Source organism: Protopterus annectens, chromosome 5.part0 (assembly GCF_019279795.1).
Source record: "Protopterus annectens isolate FY-2018-M chromosome 5.part0, PAN1.0, whole genome shotgun sequence".
NCBI lineage: Eukaryota > Metazoa > Chordata > Ceratodontiformes > Protopteridae > Protopterus > Protopterus annectens.
Genome location: NC_056735.1, coordinates 956,152,244 through 956,179,733, shown reverse-complemented (window position 1 = coordinate 956,179,733; position 27,490 = coordinate 956,152,244). Strand labels below are relative to the sequence as shown.

The 27,490-nt window shown below is 37.4% G+C and overlaps 1 protein-coding gene across 1 annotated transcript in view; it reads right to left on the bottom strand.

Moving 5' to 3' along the window:
* Positions 1-219: 219 nt before the first annotated feature.
* Positions 220-27,490, bottom strand: part of ARHGAP20 (Rho GTPase activating protein 20) — a 781,419-nt gene continuing 754,148 nt past the window's right edge. The window contains exon 15 of the mRNA XM_044072727.1: positions 220-3,026. Within this exon, the coding sequence (XP_043928662.1) occupies positions 1,063-3,026 (1,964 nt within the window). The 3' untranslated portion in view covers positions 220-1,062. The remainder of the gene's footprint in view (positions 3,027-27,490) is intronic.

Genomic DNA, 27,490 nt, shown 5'->3' with positions numbered 1-27,490 from the left:
CATAGACTACATCAAGTAGCTTAGTAAACCTCTAACACTAATATAATATTTCTTTTTTTGCTACTACTAATATAATATTTCTTGGCCTTATAAACACAGCAGTGACTTTTTTGAACCGCTAAGTCAACTTGTGAGCCAGTGTATTTCTCATTTTGTTAGCACTATAGCAGCAAATGAGCATTAAGTCTTCTGATAACATTAAAATACTGTCAGACCATGTGTTGTTACTGACTTCTTTCTGGTGAATGATATATATTTCACTTTATTTCTGCTGATATACATAACACAAAGTACAAAAGTGCCTAAACAAACAATAAACATTTTAACATCGGCAGTGCAACTCTTCCTAGTACAAAAATACACTTCATTTAATATAACAGTATACTATATAATAGCACACTTTACTAGCACATTTATACATATCAATAAAGCACGTGAACTTTAGCATTTTGTTAGACTTTTTTAAATAAAAATATATTACAAAGTGTTTTAAAATGTAATTCTCATAAAATTATGTATGTGTTTTGGCTGAAGAAATGTGCATTACTATTTACAATAAACAAGCAGAAAAAGATCATAATTTACATTTTAAGTAAACAATCAAGTTGTACAAATGTTGAAGTGATGTAGGACTTTTGATTCAGAAGTCACTACATCTAACATTTACTGGTCTTATGTTAAAGTGAAACAGCAGCATGTGTGGGGAAGCCAGGAAGCTGGCGCTATTGAGCCCAGTGCCATTAGAACAGTACTGGTATCGGCACATTGGCACTGACTGCAACATGTTCATTTTCATGTCCTAATGCGAGAACTCCTCTGTTGTTGCCATCACAGAAGGTGTATCACACATTCTGTATACCAACAAAAACAACTGCAACAACCTTTTCACCTCAATACATTCTCCCATGGTCCAACAAACTATGGGAATTTTTTTCTTTGCAGCAGGAGTATCCATTTGGTGTTTTTGGCATGGACAGCACTACAGTACTGCAATGGAAACATTCCTAGAATTCCCACAGTAAAAAAGACTCAAACCTACTACTGTCATGTAATTTAACTGCCTTAAACATAAGATTCTTCTGCAAAAAGTATTTGATCCAACTCTTCGAATTTTGACTCATTACACTGTCTTTGCTGCCGTTCCTTTTTGCTCTGAAGCATTGCATTAGTCACTTCTTCAGTTTTTTCTAAGCTGTTAGTTGCATTAGTCTCTGTGAAATAGTCTTTAACTGCTTTTTTCACTTTAGGAGACAATGAAAATATAGTTTTAGAATGCCGAGCTATGGCTTTTGGACAAGCATTACTGCTAGCTATGTTTACAGACTGACATCCCTTTTTTTCACCACTCCTGCCTTCTTTATCACGTGTTTCCTTAGTAGACTGGACTTTAAGGATATTTCCATCAGTGGAATGTGGAACTCCCTTACATGTACCATGAGTTGGTACTGGACAGTTCTGAACCACAGAATGTTCAGAGTTATCCTCTGTTAATATCACTGAGTGAGATGGTTGCATTTTAGATACTGACGAACAAAGAGAAATATGTTGCCCAAAGAAAAGAGTTTGTGGTACCCCTAAGTCAGTATTTTGCCCAGTTAACTCACTCGTTGTAACCTCTGCTTCATTTTTGTAATCTGATAATTGGCTTTCCTCAGTAAGAAAGGTAGATGTGCAAGGTATGGAACTCTCTACACACTGTTCTCCATTTTTATTGCAGATATCCTGGTGAACTGCTGTCCTTGAGGACTTTCTGCTTATTACTTCTTCTTTAGGAATAGTCTGATTAAGTGGAGTTTTTTCTTGATGGAAAGCTACTTGGTGAGGACTCTGATGCTTCTTGCCATTCTTAATGCTGTGTGTATTTTCTGAAGCTCCTGGAGCATTTGTCATTTGCCCTTGTTCATTAGAGGGCATATCACTTCCCTGTGGACTACAGGATTTCAGTTTTGAGTCAGAAACTGATGTCTTTGATGACATTCTCCTTTTTTCTTCATGTTTCATTTCTTTGTCTTTTGTCTTAAGTGCCCAGTTTTTCATTGTAGTAGCTCCATTTTTTAACCATGTATTTGGATGGAGAGTGACTGGGGTTTTATGAAAAGGCCAGTCATTATTGTCCTTGCCAAATGAAAAGGATCTCCTTTTTAGTTCCTTAGGAGATGAGCAGGTCCTTGGAGCAGAAGGTTGGCTAGGTGAAAGCTGGTCAAAAAAGTGCACTGTAGTGCTCTCACCAGAAGATTGTTCATGTTTTTCTGGGATGCATGCTGAATTAGGGGAAGGAGACATTTCAGGTGGCGTGAATACTGAATAGTCAGAGTACTGAGAGAATGCACTGTCTAATGAGCTCACAGATGAACCTGATGGAGATGTGCCAGGTGAGGACAAACTGGAACAACTATTAGTTGCAGCAATGTTTAAACTTAGATGGGGAGGGGGCTGTAGTCTACTGCTGACTGACTGGTCATTTTTGCTATCTGCAGGCTTTGCATCATTTGTCTTGCTTAAATCAATACCCATAGTTATAGCACGGTTAATAAGTTTCTGACCCTCAATCTGTAATGTACGAAGCTGCTTCAGACAGTTCACATCGGTATGGCTTATTGCCGCGTCACAACTGGTCTTACGGCTTATAGGATCATGAAGTTCACATAAGTGACTAAATTGTGAAGCTAAGAGACTTATGGTAGGCTCAGAACAGCGCCTGCGACGTCTAGACCTTCGGAGAACATCTGAGAATCGTAATGAACAGTTTGAGGTGACACCTTCTTTCTTAGGATGCTCTTTCAGTGACGTTTTGTGATGCCAGCCACTAAAAATCTTGGCTGCTTTTGATTTAGATGTTTTAATTTCAGCCTCTTCAACTTCATTCTGATCCAAATCACAGTCACTCAGGGTCAGGACAGAATCCCTGCTTCTGTTTTCTTCCTGATGTTTCTGAACCAGATTAGCGCAAAGGGAATCGACTTCATCATTCAATTCATTTTCAAGGCTATCATATGAGGAGTCATTCAGTGGAAATGAAGAAGGGTCTGCAAAACAAAGCAGACAAGTTATATCATTACTTTGACATGACTTAGTTATCACATGAGTAGCAAAGACATTATACTTAAATAGCATGTAATATCTGCACTCCATTCCACAGTGAATTTTAACAATGTGTAGCAGGCTCAAATCACCACCTAACTACTTCCATTACTGCATTCTATTTCACCCATCTTCATTATCATTTAGTAACATTTGTTGACCCTTTCACAAATTGAAAAGCTTTTCAAGACAAATAAATATGGCAATATTTGTAGTTCAGCAAATGGCTGCTTATCCTCCAGGAGCAAAGGTCAGGTAACAAATATAGCAAGGTTATTGCTGTAATGTGCAAATTCTTATACACATCTTAAAATAAAGGTTGTCTATATGCATACTAAAGGTGATAGATCACTAGAATATGAGCAAGCTTTTCCACTATTTTTCTAAAAAATGTTACTGTCTGAACCACTGGAAGGTAAGAATTACTGCAATGCATTTATAGAACAGATGGGCAGCTCTATTTTAATAACTCAGGAAGAAGACAAGGAAGTGGGGCTCTGCTGAAAAAAGTCATTAGTGCTCAGCTGGACTTCCACAGTCAACAAATGTAAAATAGATAAACCCTACCAGGATTTTAAAGCAAGATATTCAGTGCTGAAAAAATGAAATGTGTATGTGTATGCAGCTTGTGTTTCTCATCCTTACTCTAGGCTATAATTATCACCATGACTGCAGTATCAGACAACCCACAATGAGTAGCAATACAAACTACAAGATAGTCCATGTTTAAGGGATAAAAGTGAAAACAAGAAACCATTACAATACTACAAGTCATTTGAGAATATATTTAAACTAATTAGAAAGTTAAGAAAATGACTGTACCATGTCTTTTCTAAAAGGCATTTAACAATGTGTGAAATAAAAGAAAATGAGACACAATTGGCACAATATCTGAAAAATTTGTGAGGTAAACTAAAAAAATTATTACAGTGAATGAACTGCATCAAAATCTCGAAAATCCAGAAAGTATCAGTCTTTATTTAGATATAGAAAAGGTAATCCATGAAGGCATTGTGAAATGCTCAGCACATCATTTCTCTTTTGGGCTACATGCAAAAATAATAAAATGTCAATCTAAGTCTTAAACTTGACAGCTGCCACATTTATGACATGTTCTGAAGATCAACATCATAGCAATGCATTTGTAAACTGCTATGAATGCTGACAGGTTTATTATTTTACATTTTGACCTTGTTTGGTGAAAAATATTATGGGAGGTTTCAGCTGCTCCCATTGAGATTTGAATTTTATTTTATTTATTTTATTTTACATTGGTTTACCGGGGAGGTCCGACTGGACAGAGCTGTCCGTTTTCAGTGGAGACCCGAGGAGAAAAGCTCCAGAACAATTGCTAACATACTATACATAAGATATTTACACATTCAGTTATAAAAATAAAGCATAGTGGTTTAGACATACAATTAAAACTATATCAGGTAGTGACATATGATTGTTGTTCATACAGTATGTTTAGTAGAGATAATCTTGATGATGTAGTCAAGATAAGACAAGGATAAACTAAAAAAATACTAGCCAGATAATCTTGAAGATGTAATAAAGATAAGAGAAGAAAGGAAAAACTAAAAGTACAAACCAGTTTGTCAAAGGAGGAGAATATAGACAAGTTCATATGCGGTTTATTGGTATTTTAAGGGAAAGATTTTCAGCTTAGTCTATGGGAGAGTTAGTGGGTAAAGATGGGACAGTGGGGAGTAGGCGGTGATGAGTTGGTAAGTAACGTGTGATAATGTATAGTGCATGTATAGAAGTTTTAAAGAAGAGTTTGGATAGTGGGTAGGGAAAAGGTGTTAGAATATGTCAGTCAGGTGCTAGGCAGTTGCATGTTCAGGAATTGTTTAGGTGGGAAATAAGCTGTTTTTTGAAGATGGTTTTATTAGGTTGCACCCTGATTTGTAGTGGTAGGGAGTTCCAAGTCTTGGCAATGTTGCTAGAATACAGGGAGTCACCAGAGATATAATGTCTTTTGGAGACTGTGATTAGTGCCTTGTTAGTGGATCTAAGTTCTCTGTTATTGGAGTAGAGGATTATCAGATCTTGTAAGGCTGGAGTTTTGTCAGGTTGGTACAGTATTTGGTGAGCTAGAAGAAGTTGATTTAGAGCTAAGGTGTTAGGGAGTTCAAGCCAGGAAAGCTGTTTAAGGGCTTGACAGTGGTGTGTGCGGTAGGAGGAGTTTGTGACAAATTTTGTTATTCCGTTGTAGCATACTGATAGCTTGTTTAAATTGCTCTTGTTTAGCTTAATTAGGACAAGAAAAGCATACAGTAAGGTAGAGAAAAGATGAGTATGAGCCAGGGAAATTTTACTGCTGCTGGTTAGGAAGTTTTTACATGTGTAAAGAGTACCTAGTTTTTTGTTGACTTTGATTATTGTATGAGCTATGTGTTTGTCAAATTTCATATTATTGTCAACAATGACCCCTAGTAATTTGGTTTGTGTGATGGGGAAGATAGGAGTATTATCTGATGCAGAAATAGAGAACAGGGAAGTGCTGCTACTTTGGAAGGATGGAAGAGCATAAGTTGGGTCTTTTTAGGATTTACTATTAGCTGGGAGTTTTTTTAGCCAGATTTTGATGGATGTAAAGGCTTCTTAGGTCTTGATGTAAAGTTGTTGGAGGGTGGGGGCAGAGCAGATTAAGGTGGAGTTGTCGCATATTGAACCACGTTTGCTAGAGGAGTGGCTTTGTGAAGATTATTTATAAATACAGTGAAAAGTATAGGGTCCTAGGATGATCCTTGGAGTACTCCTAGTTTTACAGGATGTAGGGGGGAAAGGGAGTTTTTCCACTGAACAGCTTGTTGGCATTGGGAGAGAGAGTCTTGAAACTATAATAGAGTGGGGGTAGCTAGTTTTAATTCTGAGAGTGATGTTAGAAGTTTTCTATTGGAGACTGCATCAAACGCCTTTGGTAAACCAAGGAAAACTTCAGACACTAGTTGGCCATTGTTGCATTGCATATTTACTAGGTTACTTTAGGTTACTAAAATGGATGAGTGCAGTGGTCATGCTATGGTTGGGACAGAATCTGTGTTGAGTTTCAGCAAGAAGATTATTGGAGAGGATATGTGTTAAGATCTGGGGGTGGATACATTCTTCCAGTAATTTAGACATTGGGGAAAATATAGCTATAGGACGGTAGTTTGTTAGGTCAGTGGAGGTGCCCCCTTTGTGTATTGGTATAATGTAGGAGATTTTCCACAGAAGTGACACCTTTTGTTCTGAGATTGATCTGTTAATGATTATAGAGATTGGGTAGGTAATGGCTTTGGCGGCTATTTGTAAGAATTTGGCAGGTAGTTTGTCTTCTGCTAGGGTGGTGGGTTTAAGTTTGGCTAGGTGTCTATAGATGGTGTTAAGTTGATACAGGTTGAAGGGTGAAGGAGTTGGCATTATTTGATGGGTTATATAGTATAGTGGGGGTTGAGGAGGGTGGGTCAGTTGTCAGGTTTAGTATAGAGTTGGTAAAGAACTCATTGAATTGGGTGGCTATGTTTAAAGAGGTGGTGTCGACATTTGGATGAGGAGTTGATGATTTACCTGGTTGGAGGATACTGTTTATAGTGGCCCAGAACGTTTGCGGGTTGATATTGTAATTAGTTTACATTTACTATATTATTTTGTTTGTGTAGTCTGATTTGTTTTTTAACAGTGTTTCTCAGTTCTAAGAATGTTTGCCTGTTAGTAGTAGTTTTGTTTTTGTACCAGGAGATCCATGCTTTGTCCCTTTGTTTCATAAGTTGCCTAATGCTCTTGGTAAGCCATGGGGCATAGATCTGTCTTGGGGGGGGGGGCAAGGTGGTTGAGAATGAATAAGAAGATAGTATTGAAATACTCAACTGCTTTATCTAAAGGAAGTGTTAAAAGGGGGGGGGACCAGTTAGAGTATTAAAGGGCTGTATTAATGTCATCAGCCCTGAAATTTTTGAACTTTTTGAATGATTAGTGTGCAAAAATAATTTTGTGGTTCAATATTCACATTTGCGTTGTACAGTGAAATACACATGTGAAAATATAGGTGCCCATTACCCAAGTACTGTCAAATATATGAGAGTTCACCTGCATAAGCTGTTATACACAGTTATAACCTTTGTATTTACATGCACATTACGGCTTCTGTATAACATTCTTTTACAAAAGCAAATGTATCTTCATCTCTGAACTACTGGAATGATGAAGGACATTATACTTTTTAGTGGACTGTCAATTGTTTTGCATTATTGAGATGACAGGATTTCAAATTCTGCATGTGAACAAATATAAACGTTTACAATACATTCTGGAAAATTCGGTTGTTTAGTGGACAAAGCCACCTCCACCCCTCTGTGTAGGCAGCTTTTCCATATTAGCATTTTCCATTATATAAGACATTTTCATGGATGGATCTTTTCCATTGTCACAAAATCATACATGTTTATTCTACTTCATTTGGAGTGGGATACTGGCTTAGCTGAATAGGTGCTCAGAACATGGTGGACAAGGAACATCTGGTAGGGTTCATGTGTAGTATTCAGGGAAAATCAAATATATGACCTGTTGGTATCTGCATATTTTTGCCATATGAACCTTATGTAATGCTAATGATACTTAAATTCATACTTTTGTTCTAATTGTCAAGTCTTTGGTTTTAAAATGCTGGACCTGCATTGCTAATGCAGAGGAAGAAAACCCTGACTGCAGTCTAGAGAACTTGACACTGATAAGTGACCTTAGTACTACAGGATAAGTGGCCTTAGCACTAGAAGAGCTAGCAGGGGAAGGTGAGAATGACTGAACAGCAGCCACCATTGAAGGACAGATGATAATTGGGTACACTGCAAAAGTGACAGTCAGACAGGCCAGGAGCAATCTAGCAGATGCAGTAGAAGGATTAGAAATGAACACATTTCAAGTAGCTTGCACATGCTAGTGTAAGCAATGGACAGATGTGGAAGTAAGCATACCAAACAGATGTGGACTATGGAACTTCCACTTCCTCAGGCTACCACTTGAGAGGAGGTGTAAGGGATATAAAAACCCTTATAACTGATTGGATGGGGGCTTCCCATAATCAGGTCTCACCCACAGAAAATAAATGGTCTGATTCTGTTCATATGATTAGTTGTCAGGCAATCAGGCAACAGGATAGGAAAAAAAAAGAAAAAAAATGCTTTTCTGTTTCAGTATTGTCTTGCATAGTTTGTTGATTATATTTCAGTATGTCCTATACAAGTTTCAGAAGCCTTACTGTATACTTAGGAGAAGACGCAGTAACAGAAGCTGGTCTTGAGCTTGCTGTTCTGAATGATGCACTTGGACTTAGGTTAAAATGGCTTGGGGCACAGTCCTGAATATTTTTTGCTCACAGTCTAGAATTTGTACCTCTCAAACATATTGACATTTAGAAAGCAAACAGATGACTATAGGTATTTTAGTTATAAAATGGCATCTGATTAGAGCATTTGATTACATTTAAGTTTAACTCCATCATCTTTACATTTCAGTGACTTAGATGTTGATACTTTGGCTGTTAATATTAAAACTGACTATGATTTATTTCCATTAGATATCTTTTCCTGTAGCACAGGCGTTACATCTTCTGCTAACATTTGTTCAAGTTGAAAAACAGACTACTTTGAGGCACAATTATGTGTATCAATGGACAAGCTCAATTACCATAGTTTTTCATGGGACAATAAAGCATCCACATGGACATCTGAGGGTGAGTTGGTTGACATCATATAAAATGAGGGATATAGCTATTAGAGGATTTCTTCACCAGGAAACTAAATAAACTTGATGTTTTAGTACAGTCTTCTGTTTCCAGTACATTAACTAATCCATATCATACTTTTGGACTTTCAGATCGTTAGTGTATTGTCCTGTTTACAGTACAATATAAAAGAACACAGATTCATAAAATAAGAAAGAAATCTACAAAGGTAAGTTTTACCTTATTAGAGCTGTCCTCTGGGAATATCATTATCAACACAGTAGAAAGGAATGTCAAGAAATGTATAACAAACTCAACAGTCTAATGGAAAGACTCATGCTTGTGCAGTACAGCCATCCAGGCACAAGAACAGTATACCCTCTTGGATGATTAAGGAAAAACTTCACAAAAATTAAAAACATCATTTGAAAACTTATAAACATTACTAGATTGATCTGAACAAAGCTAGAGCTAATGGCAGCTCTAAAGTCCTCATGAGAGCAGTTAATAGAAGGAAAATACACCATGAAGTAACACTAGCAGAAACTATTCCTACCAAAGCCAGGTCTTTTTAATGATATAACTCTGGTACAAATAAGGTATACATCTGGATGGCCTACTGAAACAAACTAACAATTAAGTGATCATCTACAGTTTTACAACAGATTAAAGAGTTCAATGGAGCTTATTGTGCCTGTCTTTAAAGGAGGATGATATTAGGAAAGCCATAAACACCACAAAAGCTAACAGTCACTTTATTGCTGGAATTGTGATTAAAGATATATCAGTACCATTGTTACCAGTTTTATTATAGTTGCTCCAGAAATGTTTAGCTCATTTATTTCATCTCTCCGCAATGAAAGTAAGCAGGTGTAATGCCTACCCACAATGGCACTGATAAAACACAATACTCAGATTTGTCCTATTAGTCTTACAACTGTGTTCAGTGGCGGATCCAGGAATCTGCAAAAGGGGGGATGCAGTCTGATTAGTCAACTACCGGGATTGGAATGAGAAAGTGGAGCACTGATTTGCAGTTCAGTTGCCACCCATCCCGTTGATAGCGGGGCACTCACGAGTTAAGCCACCTTAGCCCGTTGCCCACTGTATCAAGTAGTGGGACCTGAAAAGTCCCACTTTTGCGATCGCACTGAATTGCCGTGGAAAAGTTGCAATTACTTCCGGCTTTTTCAAGGCAATTCAGTTATGTCACCAACCCGGACCTGCAGGCAAAGCTGCTGCCTGTTAGGTCCGGGTGCTTTAATTCGTGCAGCAATTGGCTGCAATTCACAAAAGGGGTGGGGATTGGGGCAGGAAGAGCCCTGCAAAGATTGCGGCTGTAGGAGCGCCTTGTTTGAAGCGCTTCTACAGCCACTAAAAAACAAGACCGAGATTTTTTTTTTTTTATAACAAGCAATCCAGCCAGCCAGCCAGCCATTCTCCAACCAGCCAGCCATCCTCCTCCTCCAGCCAGCCAGCCAGCCAGCCATCCATCCTCCATCCAGCCAGACAGCCATCCTCCTCCTCCATCCATCCATCCAGCCAGCCAGCTAGCCATCCTACTCCAGCTGGCCAGCCAGCCAGTCAGCCAGCCGTCCTCCTCCTCCATCCAGCCAGCTGGCTGAATAGGTGCCGAGAACATGGTGGACAAGGAAATCTGATAGGGTTCATGTGTAGTATTCAGGGAATATCAAATATATGACATGTTGGTATCTGCATATTCTTGCCATATGAACCTTATGTAACATTAAAGATACTTAAATATATACTTTTGTTCTAATTGTCAAGTCTTTGGTTTTAAAATGCTGGACCTGCATTGCTGATGCAGAGGGAGAAAACCCTGACTGCAGTCTAGAGAACTTGACACTGATAAGTGACTTTAGTGCTACAGGATAAGTGGCCTTAGCAGTAGAGGAGCTAGCAGGGGAAGGTGGGAATGACTGAACAGCAGCCACCATTGAAGGACAGGTGATAATTGGAGCCACTGCAAAAGTGACAGTCAGACAGGCCAGGAGTGATCTAGCAGATGCAGTAGAAGGATTAGAAATGAACACATTTCAAGTAGCTTGCACATGCTAGTATAAGCAATGGACAGATGTGGAAGTAAGCATACCAAACAGATGTGGACTATGGAACTTCCACTTCCTCAGGCTACCACTTGAGAGGAGGTGTAAGGGATATAAAAACCCTTATAACTGATTGGATGGGGGCTTCCCATAACCAGGTCTCACCCACAGAAAATAAATGGTCTGATTCTGTTCATATGATTAGTTGTCAGGCAACAGGATAGGAAAAAAAAAAGAAAAAAAAAATGCTTTTCTGTTTCAGTATTGTCTTGCATAGTTTGTTTATTATATTTCAGTATGTCCTATACAAGTTTCAGAAGCCTTACTGTATACTTAGGAGAAGAAGCAGTAACAGAAGCTGGTCTTGAGCTTGCTGTTCTGAATGATGCACTTGGACTTAGGTTAAATGGCTTTGGACACAGTCCTTGATATTTTTTTGTTCACAGTCTAGAATTTGTGTAACATATTGACATTTAGAAAGCAAACAAATGACTATAGGTATTTTAGTTATAAAATGGCATCTGATTAGAGCATTTGATTACATTTAAGTTTAACTCCATCATCTTTACATTTCAGTGACTTAGATGTTGATACTTTGGCTGTTAATATTAAAACTGACTATGATTTACTTACATTAGATATGTTTTCCTGTAGCACAGGCCTTAAATCTTCTGATAACATTTGTTCAAGTTGAAAAACAGACTGAGGCACAATTATCTGAAGAAGAACTGTAAATTTGAAAGCGCTTATTGTCTGTTTGCTGCAAATAAATAGTGGATTTTTAAGCCGTGGTTGCTGTGAACTTTTCATTTTGTTGCTGCTATTTTATTATTTTTGGAAGTTCCAGCTTTGTCTTATCAGGAGGCTATTTTTTACATTTACTTATGAACATAGTTGAAAAATAACCACTTCTACCACGCCTAACATTATTGTCTTATTTGCAGAACCAGAGTTCTACCTGAAAGACACCTATTGCACCTTTGAACAATACTTTTGTTGAGTGGAGCTTCCTCCATGTTTGATCACCTGGTACCTTGCTGGTGTTCTTCCATGTGAATGGAAACACCTGTCTTGTATATCACCTTCTGGAACATGCTAACATTACCTGCGATTTATTGTGGTACCAAATGCATAACATGTAAAATTTGTGTTAAAGCCCAAATTATGATATTTACACTGAGGCCACACAGTTTGCTAAACTGTACACTCTTCCATAATCCTTACTGTTGCCTACTATTCATGGTGATATTTATATCAAGGCTTTAAATGTTATTTTTGATATCTGCAGTTCTTGTTCTGTATGCCATTCTTCAGCAAGCAGAGTGCTGTCCATCAGTAGGGTCTATGGCCCATTCCACCCTGCTTGACCTCTTACAACCATACAAAACACACACCACCATGAACACCCACAACAAAGACTGTAATCTTTTATAGACACAAAAATAGAACATGGCTGGCACAACAGATTTCTATCCCAAGGAATCCTATACTTATTGAATAAACTACCTATGCATGTCAAGCAATACTGCACATGGTCTGTATTCAGTAATATTCTGAATGAAATGCCTCAAGTATACGGACAACCATCTACTACTACCACTTAGGAACACAATTTGTGAGAGATGCAATTACATTAGGCAAGTACAGTAAACAAAAGTAGCAGACAAGTGGGGTAGTTGTAGATAGGCTGTGTTTTAACACCTCTTATACTCAGTCAGAGGCAAACAGACACTCTGAAGTAAATGCAGGTGTTCACAGAGCTGAGGACTTTACTCATAAGTTAGCCACTATAGACAGGATCCCTACTGCAGATTAGGTGGTAACACATAATTTCATGCATTCACACAGGCATACACACTGCTTACATGCACAAACTGTACATTTTATCATGTATTGCTTGCTCTTGTTCAGGCACAAACACTTCTGCATTAAAAAACACAAACATACTTCTTTCATGGCCACATTCACACACACGCATGCAGACATATAACCAAACACACTCTACAACTATACCCATACAGACATGCACTCATTTCTTTTTTACGGTATGTCTGTGAGGATTCCACGACCATGTAAAGGTGGGCACCAGGTGAACAGAAGATGGGAAAGGCAATCTGACTTCTGAAAAAAAAAGTTATAAATGCTGAAATAGCTTCATTTTTTTACATTAAAATTACGTAAAATGCAGAGGAGTGAGGGCACTGATTAAGGACACATTACACTATGAGAATGCACAGTGGCTATGTGCAAGGCAATGGAAAAAACAATGTAGATGATTGAGGGCACTATTTTAAGGCATGTTACACTATGGGAATGCATACTGGCTATGTGTGAGGTGAGGGAAAGGAAGTAACGTAACAGTAGCATACAGATTTTAAACTGATGAGAGGCATTTTTAGGAGACCAGTATCGTACAGCATGGATTTCACAACGAAGGACTACAAATAGATTTGAAGGCCAATGTAAAGGAACATCAGCAGAAAAAGAACAGAAAAAATAAATGAATGCTTTTGCGACAGAAATTTATACGCATTATAAATAATTAAAGGAACTTACCTAAAAATCTTTAAGCAAAAGGAAAACATTTCCAAGGGACTTGGCTTGCAGTTTTGCTAGAGAAAAGACTTGATCCGATGCCGTTTTTACTCCGGACTGAAACAGCGGATGAATAGAGTTCCACAACAAGTTACACTGTAATTTATAATAACTGATAAGGGATGACTTAGATAATGGTGATGTCACAGTGTGGGAGGATCAGCTGAAGAAGGAACTACTGCTTTGACTGTGCCGAAGGTACGTCAGCAAGGTGGAGAGCAATTAGACCAGAAAGAATGCGATAGCAAAGAACGGGGGATGGGCTTTCCTGCCCTACACTAGGGAAAGGCAGAAATGTACAAGTGACAAACTTCTTTGTGCATTTTGGCAATTGCTGATGGCTGGGATCAGTTTATAGGGAAAGAGGAAGACTTGTGGTTGAGTAAAATTGTGACTGAGCCCGGAGTGTTCCTTTAATATAATTGTAGTACAGTAAACAAATGTAGCAGACAGGTGGGGTAGTTGTAGAGAGGCTGTGTTTTAACACCTCTTACACTCAGTCAGAGGCAAACAGACACTCTGAAGTAACTGCAGGTGTTCACAGAGTTGAGAACTTTACTCATAAGTTAGCCACTATAGACAGGATCTCTACTGCGGATTAGGTGGTACCAGCCTGTAGCTGAGATGTGTGCATATTGTGGATTATTCTTGCTTGCTTAGTGGCTATTAAAACATTGTGTGCCAATATCAATATCACTTTATTTACATTCAAGCTTTTCACCTCATTTGACAGGGGATAAAAGTGATTTAAAGTGACTGTGTCACATTTGCAGATTAGTTAGAAGTCATATGATGTTATCCTCTGTGCTGAGAACACACCCTTCCTGCCTAACTTCAATGCCTACTACTCATTCAGATCCTCTACTCTGGAAGTCCCCATGGTTGGTGGAGGGATATTTGCATTCCTCCAGAACTCCATCATAACTGGGTTTATACAGTGAAATAATGATCTAGAAATGCTCTGTGTATTGTTAATGTAAATAAGATAATTTACTACATACTAGCTTATTACCACCCTCCCTTCATGTCACCGGCAATGCATGAAACATACCTAAACAAACTGAGGTCACCATACCTCTCAACCTGCAGACATCAAAAATGTAGACAGAGGCTCTTGGAAAGCATATACATCAAACTGAAAATTGGGACACCAAAATTTGTATACCTAACATCATAACTCCTACTTCTCTATGACTATCCGAAACAAGGTGCAGAAAGGTATCAACAATGAATCTTACAGGCACAGTAATTCCAAGGAAGAGAACTTTCTCTTTTCATGAGGAAAGCTGGTGGTGGAATGCAGAAGTCCAGGAAGCTGTCAAAAGAAAGAAGCAGTTCAGGAAAAAGTAGATACTAGAAAAGATGGATCAGGCTAGGAAGGAATACTGGTTAGCTAGCAAAGAAGCTAAGAAAGGAGTTGCAACAGCAAAGAACAGGCCATTGGAAGCAGTCTACCAGCTTCTTGAAAGTGACTCAGTAGGTGGCAAAAGAAACTATCTCAGGTTGCAAGACAAAGACAGAAAGCTATAGAAGACAGTCAGACACCCTTCATAAGGGATGCCAGCAATAACCTGGTCACCATTCCATTGGACATCAATAGAAGAGAGAAGGAGTACTTTCAGCAACTTCTGAATGAAGAAAACCCCACAGAAGTTGTACTGCCCCAGACACAGCCTATGATGAGAGAAGAGGAGCCCACCCTAGAAGAGGTAAGAATAGCACTAAGGAAAATGAAGTCAGGGAAAGCAGCAGGCTCAGATGAGGTTACAGCAGATATGATGAAAATGAAGAAATGAGGACATAAGAGCAGAGTAGCTCCAACTGCAGAAAAGATCAAAGAGAACAGATTGCAGTGGTTCTGGCACGTGTGCAGAAAGCAGAAGACAATCTGGAGAAGACAATTTGGGACAGACAGAAAGAAGGTGAGAGGAAACGAGAATATCCAGAAAAGAGGTGGATGGACTGTGTGAGAGAACATCTGCAATAGTCAGGTATTAGTGTCGAAGATGGCTGGAGTGAGGCAATGAATCGAGAGAGATGGAGACATTTAACATGACACGCCGGCCCCATGTTAATGGATGATGATGACAGATAGATGATGATGATGGATGATGATGATAGCAAGAAGGATAGCAGACTGGTTAAGCACAGAATCCTCAAAGTTCTAGTGGTAATTGTCTTATTAGGAAGCATGAAGGCAACTAGTCCTGTCCCGAGGGTTCAGTATTTGAACACCTTCTTTTGGCATTACTGTTTTGATCTGCAAGCTGTAAACAGACTATGCTTATCTTCTTCAAGTACTTCACTGCACATCAGTTTACTCAAACCATGTCTGACACAATATTAGTTTAACTTTAAAATATGCTAATTTAGAAACCCCCAGCTGTGCCTCTGTGCTTGAGTAGTTGATTTCAGCTGATTTAAGTGATGCTGTAACAGTTTGTTTTGTACTTTATAGCAAACGAAGACTAATAAGCAACATTTTGAAATAATTTAATAAGACAACATTTGGCACTGCAATACTTTTCTACCTGTTGTGGAACTGTGGCTGTCTGAATTCCATTGAATTACACAGGTGGAGCATAGACATTGACTGTGACAGTTTAGTGCTGAGATCTTAGGTAAGCACTGTAACAAAAGTGTACTACTTTGACTGGAGCTGTGACACTCGGGGGGGCATACCTTTTAACTTCTTAGCTCAATCATGCTGAACAAAATCAAATATAATGGGGAAACAAAGGCCCAAAACTGGCGGCAGATTTTAAATATTGCTATTATAAACTTAAAAGTTGGGAGAATAAGTTTTGAATTTGTATACATTTTCTGAAAGATATGAAGTCTGAAATTCAAATGTCAGTCATTATTTACTGACTTCAGTCCTCAATTATTTGCCAGAAGGCCACACATGTTATGATGAAAAGACAAAAAATATGAAGCAAAAACTTAAAAGGCATTTTGTAAAATTCTAGACAGGTGGGAGGTATAGGTGGGAGTAGGGGAGCATTTTGCCTTTACCTTTACAATCTAAGATAAGAGGCATTATAACAGGAGAAAAGTTTTATTCCAGAATTGCTTAGAGAGGCTCATGTCTATCAATTTCTTTTCCCAACAATTCTGGACAAAGCCAAAATAACGAGGGACAAAGGGCCAAAAATCAAGGACAAATTTTAAGTATTGTTCTTATAAACTTAAGAAAGTTGCTACAATAAAAAATATATACACACACACACACACACACACACACACACACACACACACACACACACACACACACACACACACATTTTACATGGGACAGACCAAAACATGTGACAAAAATATGGACAACTGAGAAGTATAGACTAGATAAAAAGATGATGAAAAATAAAGAAAATGTATTTTAGATGAATATTCTTCAGAAAAATAGTACGCCGCGGTGGTACGGCAGTAGCGTTGTTACCTAACAGCAAGAGGTTCTCCCGTTCGATTCTTGGTTGGGCTTGGGAGTGCCTTCTGTGTGGAGTCTGCATGTCCTCCCTGCGGTTGGGTAGCATTCAAAAGACATGCTTGCGTAAATGTGTATGCCTTCGTTGAAGGTTAAGCATCGAGCTGGCACCTCAGCATTTCATAAAAATCTACTGCCAATCATTAGCTGACCGGAGTTCCGCTGTGGCAACCCCTTACCGGGAAAAGCCAAAAGATAAACAACAACAACATTCTTCAGAAAAATACATTTGCTAAACTTTAATGAAATGTACTGAACTACATTTCATTTTCAAACTGTTGCTACAACCAGTAATAAAACATGTTTTTTTTTTTTTTATAATTGCATTCTGTTAAAGCGAGTTAGGCATTTACATGTTTTGTCTGCAATGTACGTCAACAGAAAATATTGGTCACCGCCTCCGCAAAAAAATTTCTAATCAGACTACATGAGGCTTACTTCTGAACTTCTTAACTCAATCACTCTATATATGTCAGAGACTCTTTGCTCCCTAAAAGCGATAATGCTGTGCTTACTTAAGTTATTTATTTATTGTCATTTGATTATCTGAAAAGTTCAACTGGGTGGGTGCCTATTTTCAGCCAGGGGCCCAGGGAGAAAAGTCCCATAATGTTACAAAAACATTGCAAGACAACAATTTTGCAATATTCAAAAAAAAAAATACAAAAACATCTAAATTTTATTTAGAAGTCTATAAGAATATATGTTTAAATAATTATACCAAGTTAAATATAATATGAAAGCATTGATTAAGAATAGATGCAATTAATGAGACAACGATTTAATATTTAAGTGAAAGAGGGGAGAACAGTGGGTGCAAGTTATGAATATGTACTCATTCATATTTAGGAAAACAGTGTCCTTGTTAAGAAGCCAGTACAAAAAATAACTTTGAACTGAAATACTAACAAATGTCTGTAAGTCTTTCAGTAGAAGAACTCAAGGTAAAGACAGACAGACTTTTAAGGACCACTTTAAAAGTCCATGGAAACATTGCCTTGAAATGGAGGTAATCCAGAAGGTCAGTTTTTCTAAAAGTAGTCTTGTAGAGTTGTGTAAGATTATGTCTTAGTAGGCTAGAGCAAAAAAAAAAAAATACTTTTCATCTAAAATGGTTAGAAAAATCATCCCACAGAGGTACCAAGGGTGAAAACAGTTAGAATTTCAAGGTTGTACTAAAAAAGCAGAAATCAAGAAGGGATACTGTAGCCAAGTGCAAATAGTTATATAGTATAAAATAAATATTTCTAGCTTTCAGATTTGTGCAGTAAAAAATTACATCTGAGTCAATATCACATACATCAATGGAGTTAACACCATTAAAAACAATGGCAACTGAGCAAATAAGATGTGTGTCATCATTTATTTATTCGTTTGATAACTGGGCAGGAGGGCCGGTCCAAGGAAGAAGCTCATTTTAATGTGTATTTTATTTTTATTTAAGTTTAAATTGTTAAATGGGATCAAATGCTGATCGAAATGTACCATTTCCAGGTTTAGCCCAGAAGTGTACAATAAAATGAGACAGTGACAAGGTTTACATTGCTTAAAAAGTAGCATGCACAAAGTTTAGATACACAGAACATTTAACAGACTTGACTATAAAACAAAGTTTCCTAATATACCCATTTTACAATTTATGCGAATTACATGGAAGTAGGGCTGCCATATATTTTTTTACAGAAATATTAGATTTTGCAAGACAAATTATAGCAACAACCAGCATAAAGACCTGAAATTGACTTTTATGCCAAAATAAAAACTCACTCTTGTACAATATGAGTATTCTTCGATTGTTTCATAATAATAATATTAAGGTGTTTCAGGTAGAAAATAATTATTCATGCAACCTAATAAATTCTTCTCCTAAAATCTCAGGATATTTTACATTTTAAGCCCCACCCACAGGATGCAAGCACCCAAGCAGGGACTGTTCTGCAGAAAGTGCGGCATGACAGCACTGTAAAGCTAAACTCAGTACTGTACAAACTGATTCTTTATGAAGAGAGAAAAAATACATTGTTCATTGCTTCTCATAAAACTGATACAGGCATCACTACAAACAGGAAACAACCTGTTGAGACATCCACAGACTAACGATGTTCCTGCCCTTCGTCATATCTCATATTATCTGATCATACCACATCAATGCCGCACCAAAAAAATTAAGAGCTAAAGCTTTGAACATCTTTAGACTGAAGACAAATGTGCCTTCACTGTCAGTATTTCTGCCAAAGTCCAAAGGCAGTCTACTAAACTGCTGCTGGCTGCAGCCTTCCAGTACAAAATAACAATTCACCCACTTGGCTTGGCATGCAAGAATGTCAAATGCTTAGCTCTTGACCTCTTAGGACAAAAAATCCGGACAAAGTCAAAATCAATGGGAGGACAAAGCCCCAGAAATAGGGAAATTTTTAAATATTGGTCTTATAAACTTAGAAAGTTGCTAAAATAAAAGGTTTTTTGTTACCATGCAATTTCTGAAGGATATGAAGTCTGAAACTCAAATGCCTGTCATTATTTATTGAATTCAATACTCAGTGATTTGCCACAAAAATCTAGAGAATCACAAATCTTATGAGGAAAATAACAAAAATATGAGGGAAAAATTGGGACAGTCTGCAAAAATCTGGACAGTTGAAAGGTATCACACAGCATAATATCAGCAATCCCAACCAGAGCATAGACAAACTAGCAAGTAAGTAAAGTACACAGGACTTGAATTCATAGCGATACACAAACTGCAATTACACACAGTTAAACACAAGCACACTTATTTAGATGCCAATCCAAGGTAAAAATACACTTTTTCAAAAGCCGTAAAACAAATTCTAATAGCATTTAATTGCAATTCTTAATAAAAATTAGCAACTGCTTACATTTTGAAACTACAGTCCTAAAAATGCTCACTGCCACTGTATCTACTTGCCTGGGCAAAGATTTCTTATCTTCCGAATTGGTAAAGACCATAACTTGATTAACAAATCCACTTTTACATGCAACAATCCTGAGCCGTTACATATACATTAGTTGTATGCCTTAATGACCCTGCTTTGAGAATCTGTGCCATCAAGGAAACAGATTTATGGATTTAGTTAATAACAGCAATATGAAGCACTGTACTATACAGTAAAAAAATATTCCAAGCAAGATCTCTAGCTTAGGCGTTCTACCAGCATTGCGCAATTACATACCAGCATTTATTTGCAAATGTCGTTGTGTAATCAGATTCTACTATATTAAGTGAGAGTTGTACTGACAAAAAATTGTATAAATGAATATGACATAACAAAACACCTTAACAAATAATGCAATTACTACAAAAATGCCAGCTATTTTCAGGCCAGAATTAGTCAAAATATGTAATATTTAACTATAATGAAACTTGAACATCCAATGCTCTTTCCATCTACAGAAAGCAATGGAGATTTACAATACTGCCTGGAACACAAATGCAGAGTTTTTCATTCCATAGGGAATAAAAACCGTAAAGGGACAAATGATTATGCAATAACATGATTCTGTGCGTGGGACTGCTCATTACATCAATGGGATATCACAAAGGGGGGTGAGTGCCGATGTTTAGGTTTGGGTCGAGATTGGAAAAGGCATTTTCAGTTGGCACAGTGTCCCTTTAAGGAAAACAATGCCACAGTGTTGCTGAACAGTATTCTGTTCTCGCTGCAGCAGTTTTCTTTGAACACTTGAACAGGATGTCGACCAACTCTGCAGTTTGGATTTGTTTCACCATCTAAATCCTCACTGTGACCAAACTCACTTTCACTCAACTACAATGCAGATGCAGTTGGAGGAGAAATTAAGGATCATTTTATGGATCACCTCACAGCAACCTCCAATTGCAACTCCAATACATCTTTCATGTAAACAGAAATAAAAAGTTGTAAAGTTGAAACAGAAATGTACCATTTTCGTTGTACATTTCCTGATGTTAACAAAAGCACAGTATGGTGCATTTTTTTAACTCACAGAACAGCTTTAAAAGGGGGTGGCGCGCGTCCCTGCGTCCATGCCTAAATCCGCCAACTGTTGGCCCCCTCATTTGCAGATTTAGTTTTGGACAAATGGGAGGCTGATTTTTTGGGGGGTATCCATAAAGAATACCATTTTATACTTGATTTGTACAGCAATATTTTAAATTTGGTCCGGCATCACTTCATTTCTACATTTCAGAGAAGTTTATTGTTTCTACTTGATGGTACTTTTTAAAGCCAAAGACATGGCAATATGCAAATTGCCTCTTGAATATAAAGAGCTGCAGTGACAAAGAAACTTGAATTCCATGATGCAGTCATCATTAAAATATACTTGAAATTAAAGCTGCAGAGAAATAAATGGGTTGGACGAACGTTTCCTATTGTAATTTCATTGTGTACTACGTCCTGTGTTCTTTTTAATTCCAGATATTCTAAAGGCATTTCTTCTGTGTAACGGTTTTCTAATTTTCCTCAGTACAAAAGTGAGAGTGATACGACTCTGGTCAATTATATCCTTCCCCCTGCCTTTGCAAAGACAGTTTACCTGTTTAACTATGCTAATGTCAACTGGTCTGGTAAAGAAAGCAGCTAGTTCTGTTAGATGCACGAACCTTAAATGTCCTACTGTTTTAGGATGTACATACCCTTCAGAGTCCCATTATCTTGTCTTTTGTTAGTATGATCTCCTATAACTGTTTCTTTTATTAAATGGACTTGAAGCTACTATCTAAACATATTGATTAAGTGTATCCGCGGAGTTGCAGTGGTAGTGTTGTTGCCTCACAGCAAGAGGTTCTCCCGTTCAATTCTCGGCTGGAGTGCGGGGAGTGCCTTCTGTGTGGAGTCTGCATGTCCTCCCCGTGGTTGGATGGGCATTCGAAAGACATGCGTAAATGGGTGGGCCTTCGTTGAAGGTTGGACGTCGAGCTGGCACCTCGGTGTTCGTGAAAATCTACTGCCAATCATTAGCAGATCGGAGTTCCGCTGTGGCAACCCCTAACTGGGAAAAGCCGAAAAACAAACAACAACAATTCTGCACTCCATTACCTCTGCAATTCAGAACTAAAATGTTTCATGTTAGCCGTTGCTTTTTCAGGTACCACAGAACCAGTCATTTCCTTCACAGTTAAGCAGCATTCTCTTGTTTTTGTTTGCCTTCCTTTTATAAATTTATATGAACATATATTATCTTCTTATTTTTCATTTTTCTACTTGCTTAGTAAAATATCATTATGACTTCAAACTGTAACAAAGTGTGTCATTTATGATGTTAGAAGTGAAGTCAATAATGTGCTTCTTACAGTTTTATATATACAAATTAGTCTGATCACATGTCCCTTTACTCTTAGAATATTTTAATTATATTTTATTTTGGATTTATCAACAAAAGCTTATTGGTTGTTTTAATATTACTTAGTTTTACTCTGAAAGTTCTGCCATTAATATTACATGATTTATTCTTGCCTGCTGAAGAAACAGGAAGTAACAATTCATTTCTTGTATTTTTTTTAAATTAGGATTGTTACCATATTCAAATTTATTGGCATGTACAGTGCTCTTATAAGCCAACTATAACTGGATCATATATACTGCGGTGGTGGTGCTGCGGTAGCGTTGTCACCTCACAGTAAGACGTTGTCCTGTTCGATTCTCAGCTAAAGCGTCTTCTGTGTGGAGATATGCGTGAATGGGCATACCTTCATTGAAGGTTGTGCATCAGAGCTGGCAACTCGGCATGTAAAAATCTACTGCCAATCATTAACGGACCGGAGTTCCGCTGTGGCGACCCCTAACCGGGAAAAGCCGAAAGACACAACAACAACAACATTAGGTCTTCTGTACCTTTTATTTCTGCACAGATGTTAATTATTACACTGCAGATTTACTTCAGTATTTGTTTGCAAATAACTTTATAATTAAATTCTATCAGCTGAGTATTTCACTGATGTCAGTTCATTATATTGTGAGGATTTTAAACTGATAGAGGCTGTAGCATTTAATGTTGCTCAGTAATGATATATTTTATCAACAGCTGTAGTCAGCATATTAATTTGCCATATTTTAAAGACAATAGGAAAAAAATATTTCTTCCAGCCCTCCACATTCATGGGATAAATGCACATTCAATGGCTGGGATTCACAGACAAATACTGGACATGCAAAGGGTACAGGGATTCATAGACAATGCATAATGAATTATTTCTTTGCTAAGATGAACCTCATGTATCAAACTGTCAAATATTAGCACTGAGCCTTTGTGCGGTGCTTGTTTAGAAATTCAAGTGCATATCTCCAGCAACATTATAAAATACTATAATTAAAATTCAGAAGTTCATCTCTTTTAAAACATCAGTGTGCAGCCAACATAAGTATATAACTTCTTCCTCTGCAGTTATTCTAAAATACTTACTTATCCTCCTTTGTGACAAGCAATCACATTGTTTTCACTTGGTACCGCAACACATTAAATTGAGATGTAATTTCATTTTTTTTCTAGATATTTATGCCATGTTTCCTCAACAATACATTGTAATATTCCTCTTCTATTTTTTCACTGAACCTCGGTATTTTGTTATGTATTATATGTACATATTTTTTATGAGAACCAAATCATTGGTGTTTGTAAAGATTATAGCCCTTTCCACTGTTGAAATTTGTATCCCTCCCCTATCTAACAGGATTGCCTACCAGAATCTAAAGTGAAAACACCAAATAGGTCTCACCTTAAATACTCCTCTTTTTTAATGTAATTTTCACTTGTACAGTGTCTTGTTTGAATTAATTTCAATAGAAAATCCTAAAAATCAGCAACACAGTTTAACTTTATGTGCTGTGGGATGGTGCACTTCATATGTACACTAGCATAAACATTAAAACATACTCACTCACTATATAACACGTTTATTTTAAAACTGTTGGGCAGTAAAAGGCATGATGGAGTAATACAATGAAAGCAAACAGAAATAAAAGATGCAAATCGTGGAAACATATGCAGCCTGACGCAGAGATGTGGCACTAAAGCAATTATCATAAAGTAGGGCAAATAAAGTAAGCAATACTTGAGGAAATGCAAAACAGCAGACAATCCTTTTACTATTACAAGGCAGAAAGAATAAGATGGAAATGTGACCTGCACACAGGAAAATATGAATAAAGGTTGGGCCTTCAATGGTAGCTGAGGGAAATAACAGTGAAAGGAAACATTAATGAATGTTTGATTGCCTTACACTGTGATGGCAGTGAAGAATAAGCTCATTTTGAAGAGATCCTGGTAGTGTAAATAAAAAGGCACAGTAAACAGCAAGAAACAGAGTAAAAGGGAAGGGTGCCAGTCCATTTTCTGGATGTATGAACGAAATGTCTACTATAAGAATGCAGAGGTAAACTATGAGAATGACAGGAACTGGAAGGTGGTTGCAATGTGATGGAAAGCTGCAGTGGACATACAGTCTATCGGAATTAGGTTCAGACACTTGATGGTTGCTATGATATAGATACAAATCCACTGATTTCTAACAGACTGCTGATTTTAATAAGAATAAGCCAAAAAAAAAAAAAAATACTAGGAAAGCACGACAGCAGTCATGCAAAAAAATTGAAAAATATAAAGCTTCAAGAAGGAGAACAAAAAGTAGATGAGTGTGTACTTTCTAAACAAATAAAAGCAAATTGTATTTATTTATTTATTTATTTATTGATATTTGGTTACTGGGAAAGGCTGATTGGGTAGGAGCCCATATTCAGTGGAAGCCTGAGGAGAAAAGCTCCAAAATATTACAAAACATTTTAGAATAATAATTTTACAGTTATTAAAAATAATACAAAAAAATTAATACAGTTTAAGTAATTATACCAAATTATTCATTGTATGAAAACATTGGTTAAGAGCAGATACAAGTTATATGACAATGATTTAACAGTTAGAGAAATTATAGCCTATTATGGAGAAATTAAAGGTATGTTAGTATAATCCAAACAGGAAATGCAATACAAAGTGAGAGAAAAGCAGGCTTATGGTATATTTAGAGAGAAGCCACGATGGTACAGCGGTAGCATTATTGCCTCACAGCAAGAGGTTCTCCTGTTCGATTCTCAGCTGGAGTGCCTTCTGTGAGGAGTCTGCATGTCCTCCCCCTGGTCAAGTGGCCTCCGAAAGACATGCGTGAATGGGCATGTCTTCACTGAGGGTTGGGTGTCGGGCTGGCAACTTGGCACCATAAAAATATACTGCCAATCATTAGTGGACCAGAGTTTTGCTGTGGCAACCTCTAACCGGGAAAAGCCAAAAAGACAAACATGATATATTTAGAGAGAAAGCCATGGGGTGAGAAATTGATAAAAGTAAGGAAGTGAATAAAGAAGGGAGAGTAAGGAGATGTAAGATATGAATAGGCATTTGTCCATGTTTAGGGATACAGTTTATCCTGGTGTTGAGCAAGAAAAGAACCAACGATTGGCTAGAAAGTCTTTCAGAATGGTTTTGTTAGATACGAGGGTGGGAAGTTATTGACCTAATTGCTAGAGATAAGGTGTTCTAGGCCTTAGTTATATGGTAAGAATACAGACAATAAGCAGCAGATTTGATAGGCTTGTGGACAGACAGGAGTTTTTGGTTATTGGATCATAATGAGTGACTAGGATCACAGTTGTGTAGAATGTTATTTAGCGCAAGACAAGCAGATGGATTCTGGATAATTTTATAGGTGATAAGCTGTGTATATGTTAGTTGATGGGATAGTTATAACCAATTAAGGCATTTTAGTGCTATATAGTTTGGGTTCTGAAAGGGTATTTGCTTCAAATCTATCACTGGAGAGAAAGAATGAAGAGTGCATCTGTGTCTTTTTTGATGATTAATCAGTAGCTTGGCTCATTCTCTTCATAAATATATTGAACCATATTCCATATTCCATGAGGCCGATGTGGGTTATATGACATCCTTTGGTTTGATAAATGACAAAGCATCCATCTAACAGGGCAGCACCAGGGGTACTGATGGGTCAGTCAGAAAATAAATATCAAAAATGTAAATGCATTAAAATGTCAGAATTTGTCTTTGACAGACGATAAGCCAATTATCACTGTTATTTTGAGTGCCTCCTAAATCCAACAGAAGTACTTATGGACTCCACACTCCAGCAAAAAGTGGAGATTTTAGAAAACACAGTAAAGCTCACAATAATCTATTTGTCTGCATTCCAGGGCAGAAGAAGACAACAAGTTCCTTTGGATGGCTGACTGCTTATAGGAATCAGTTGCCACTTAATTTCCAGAATGAAGTCCTACTAGGCCTGCATGTTATCATGATGATTCAGGGGATAACACACATTATGTGTTATTTACTTGGCAGGAACAGAAGAAACATTCTATTTTCAATATAGCAGGGTGGAAAACAACTCTGTGTACAGGGTGAAAGAGTCTTAATTTATTCCTAAAGCTAGCTGCTATATATTATGCAACAGAAACATATAGATTTTTGGATTGTTGGGGCCTTATAAAAAAAACTTATCATATGTTTCTTTCAGTATGACTTACCAATCAAAATGATCATTAGATCTATTTTTCTTGAAACCAGAGGATGTTGTACCATGACTGCAGACCTATTAGGATGTTGCAACTGGAGAGACTGAGGAAACCAAGTAGCTCATAGTGTGTGGCAGTAAAACAGTGTCAAATGGATGGCTGCTTTATTTTATCCCTTTACTTTTGTTCCTAATTTCATACCCTGTGATAATTTTTCTTTTAAGAAAACTCTGCATGATGATGATGATATATTGAAGAGGAAGATTGCAGACATACTGCTAATTCGTTACGATGAAATACAGGGTTTAGAGGTAAAAGCTTTCTTTGTAAATGGTAACTATGACATATCATGATTCAATATAAAAGCTATGTCAGACATCAGTGGTATGGGATTATACAGAAGAAGATTAGGGGAAAGCAGAGCAGGGACATGATATCGCAGCAGAAAGTAGAGATAGTGAATCAACTGTGAAAAGCCATAAAGGCAGTAAAGTGGATGGAAATGTATGAGGGTACTGTTAGGAAGTCAAAACAATGAAAAAAAAAAACAGCTAACATGGCCTAAACACAGACTTACAAACAATATAAAGGTCAACGAAAAAATCTACAGTACATGGAAGAGGAAAGGGAACTTGGTCAGGCAAACATATATAAAGAGGAGATAGAGAAAATGAGCTGTGATGAATAGTCAAGGCAGGACTGCAAAACATCTGACCAGATAATCAGGGAAAATGGCATTGTTAGGTACTTAAGGAAAAGATAACGGCTGTGATGAATATAAACAAATCAGAGGTAAGGAAGCTAGGATCAAAGAAAGATGCTGATAAGATTCTGTCAGTTTGTCTATTTCACAAAGGAAAGGGAGGGAAAAGTTCTGATATGGGAAGAAAGACTGGGAACTGGAGTTTGAAGGATAATTATGTATAGATAAATTATATAAAATGCTATTGGCATTAAGGGAAGACACAGCACTGGGACTAGAGAGGCTACCATCTAAGGCAATGAAATATCTGGCTAAGGTGCTGATTCTTCCTCT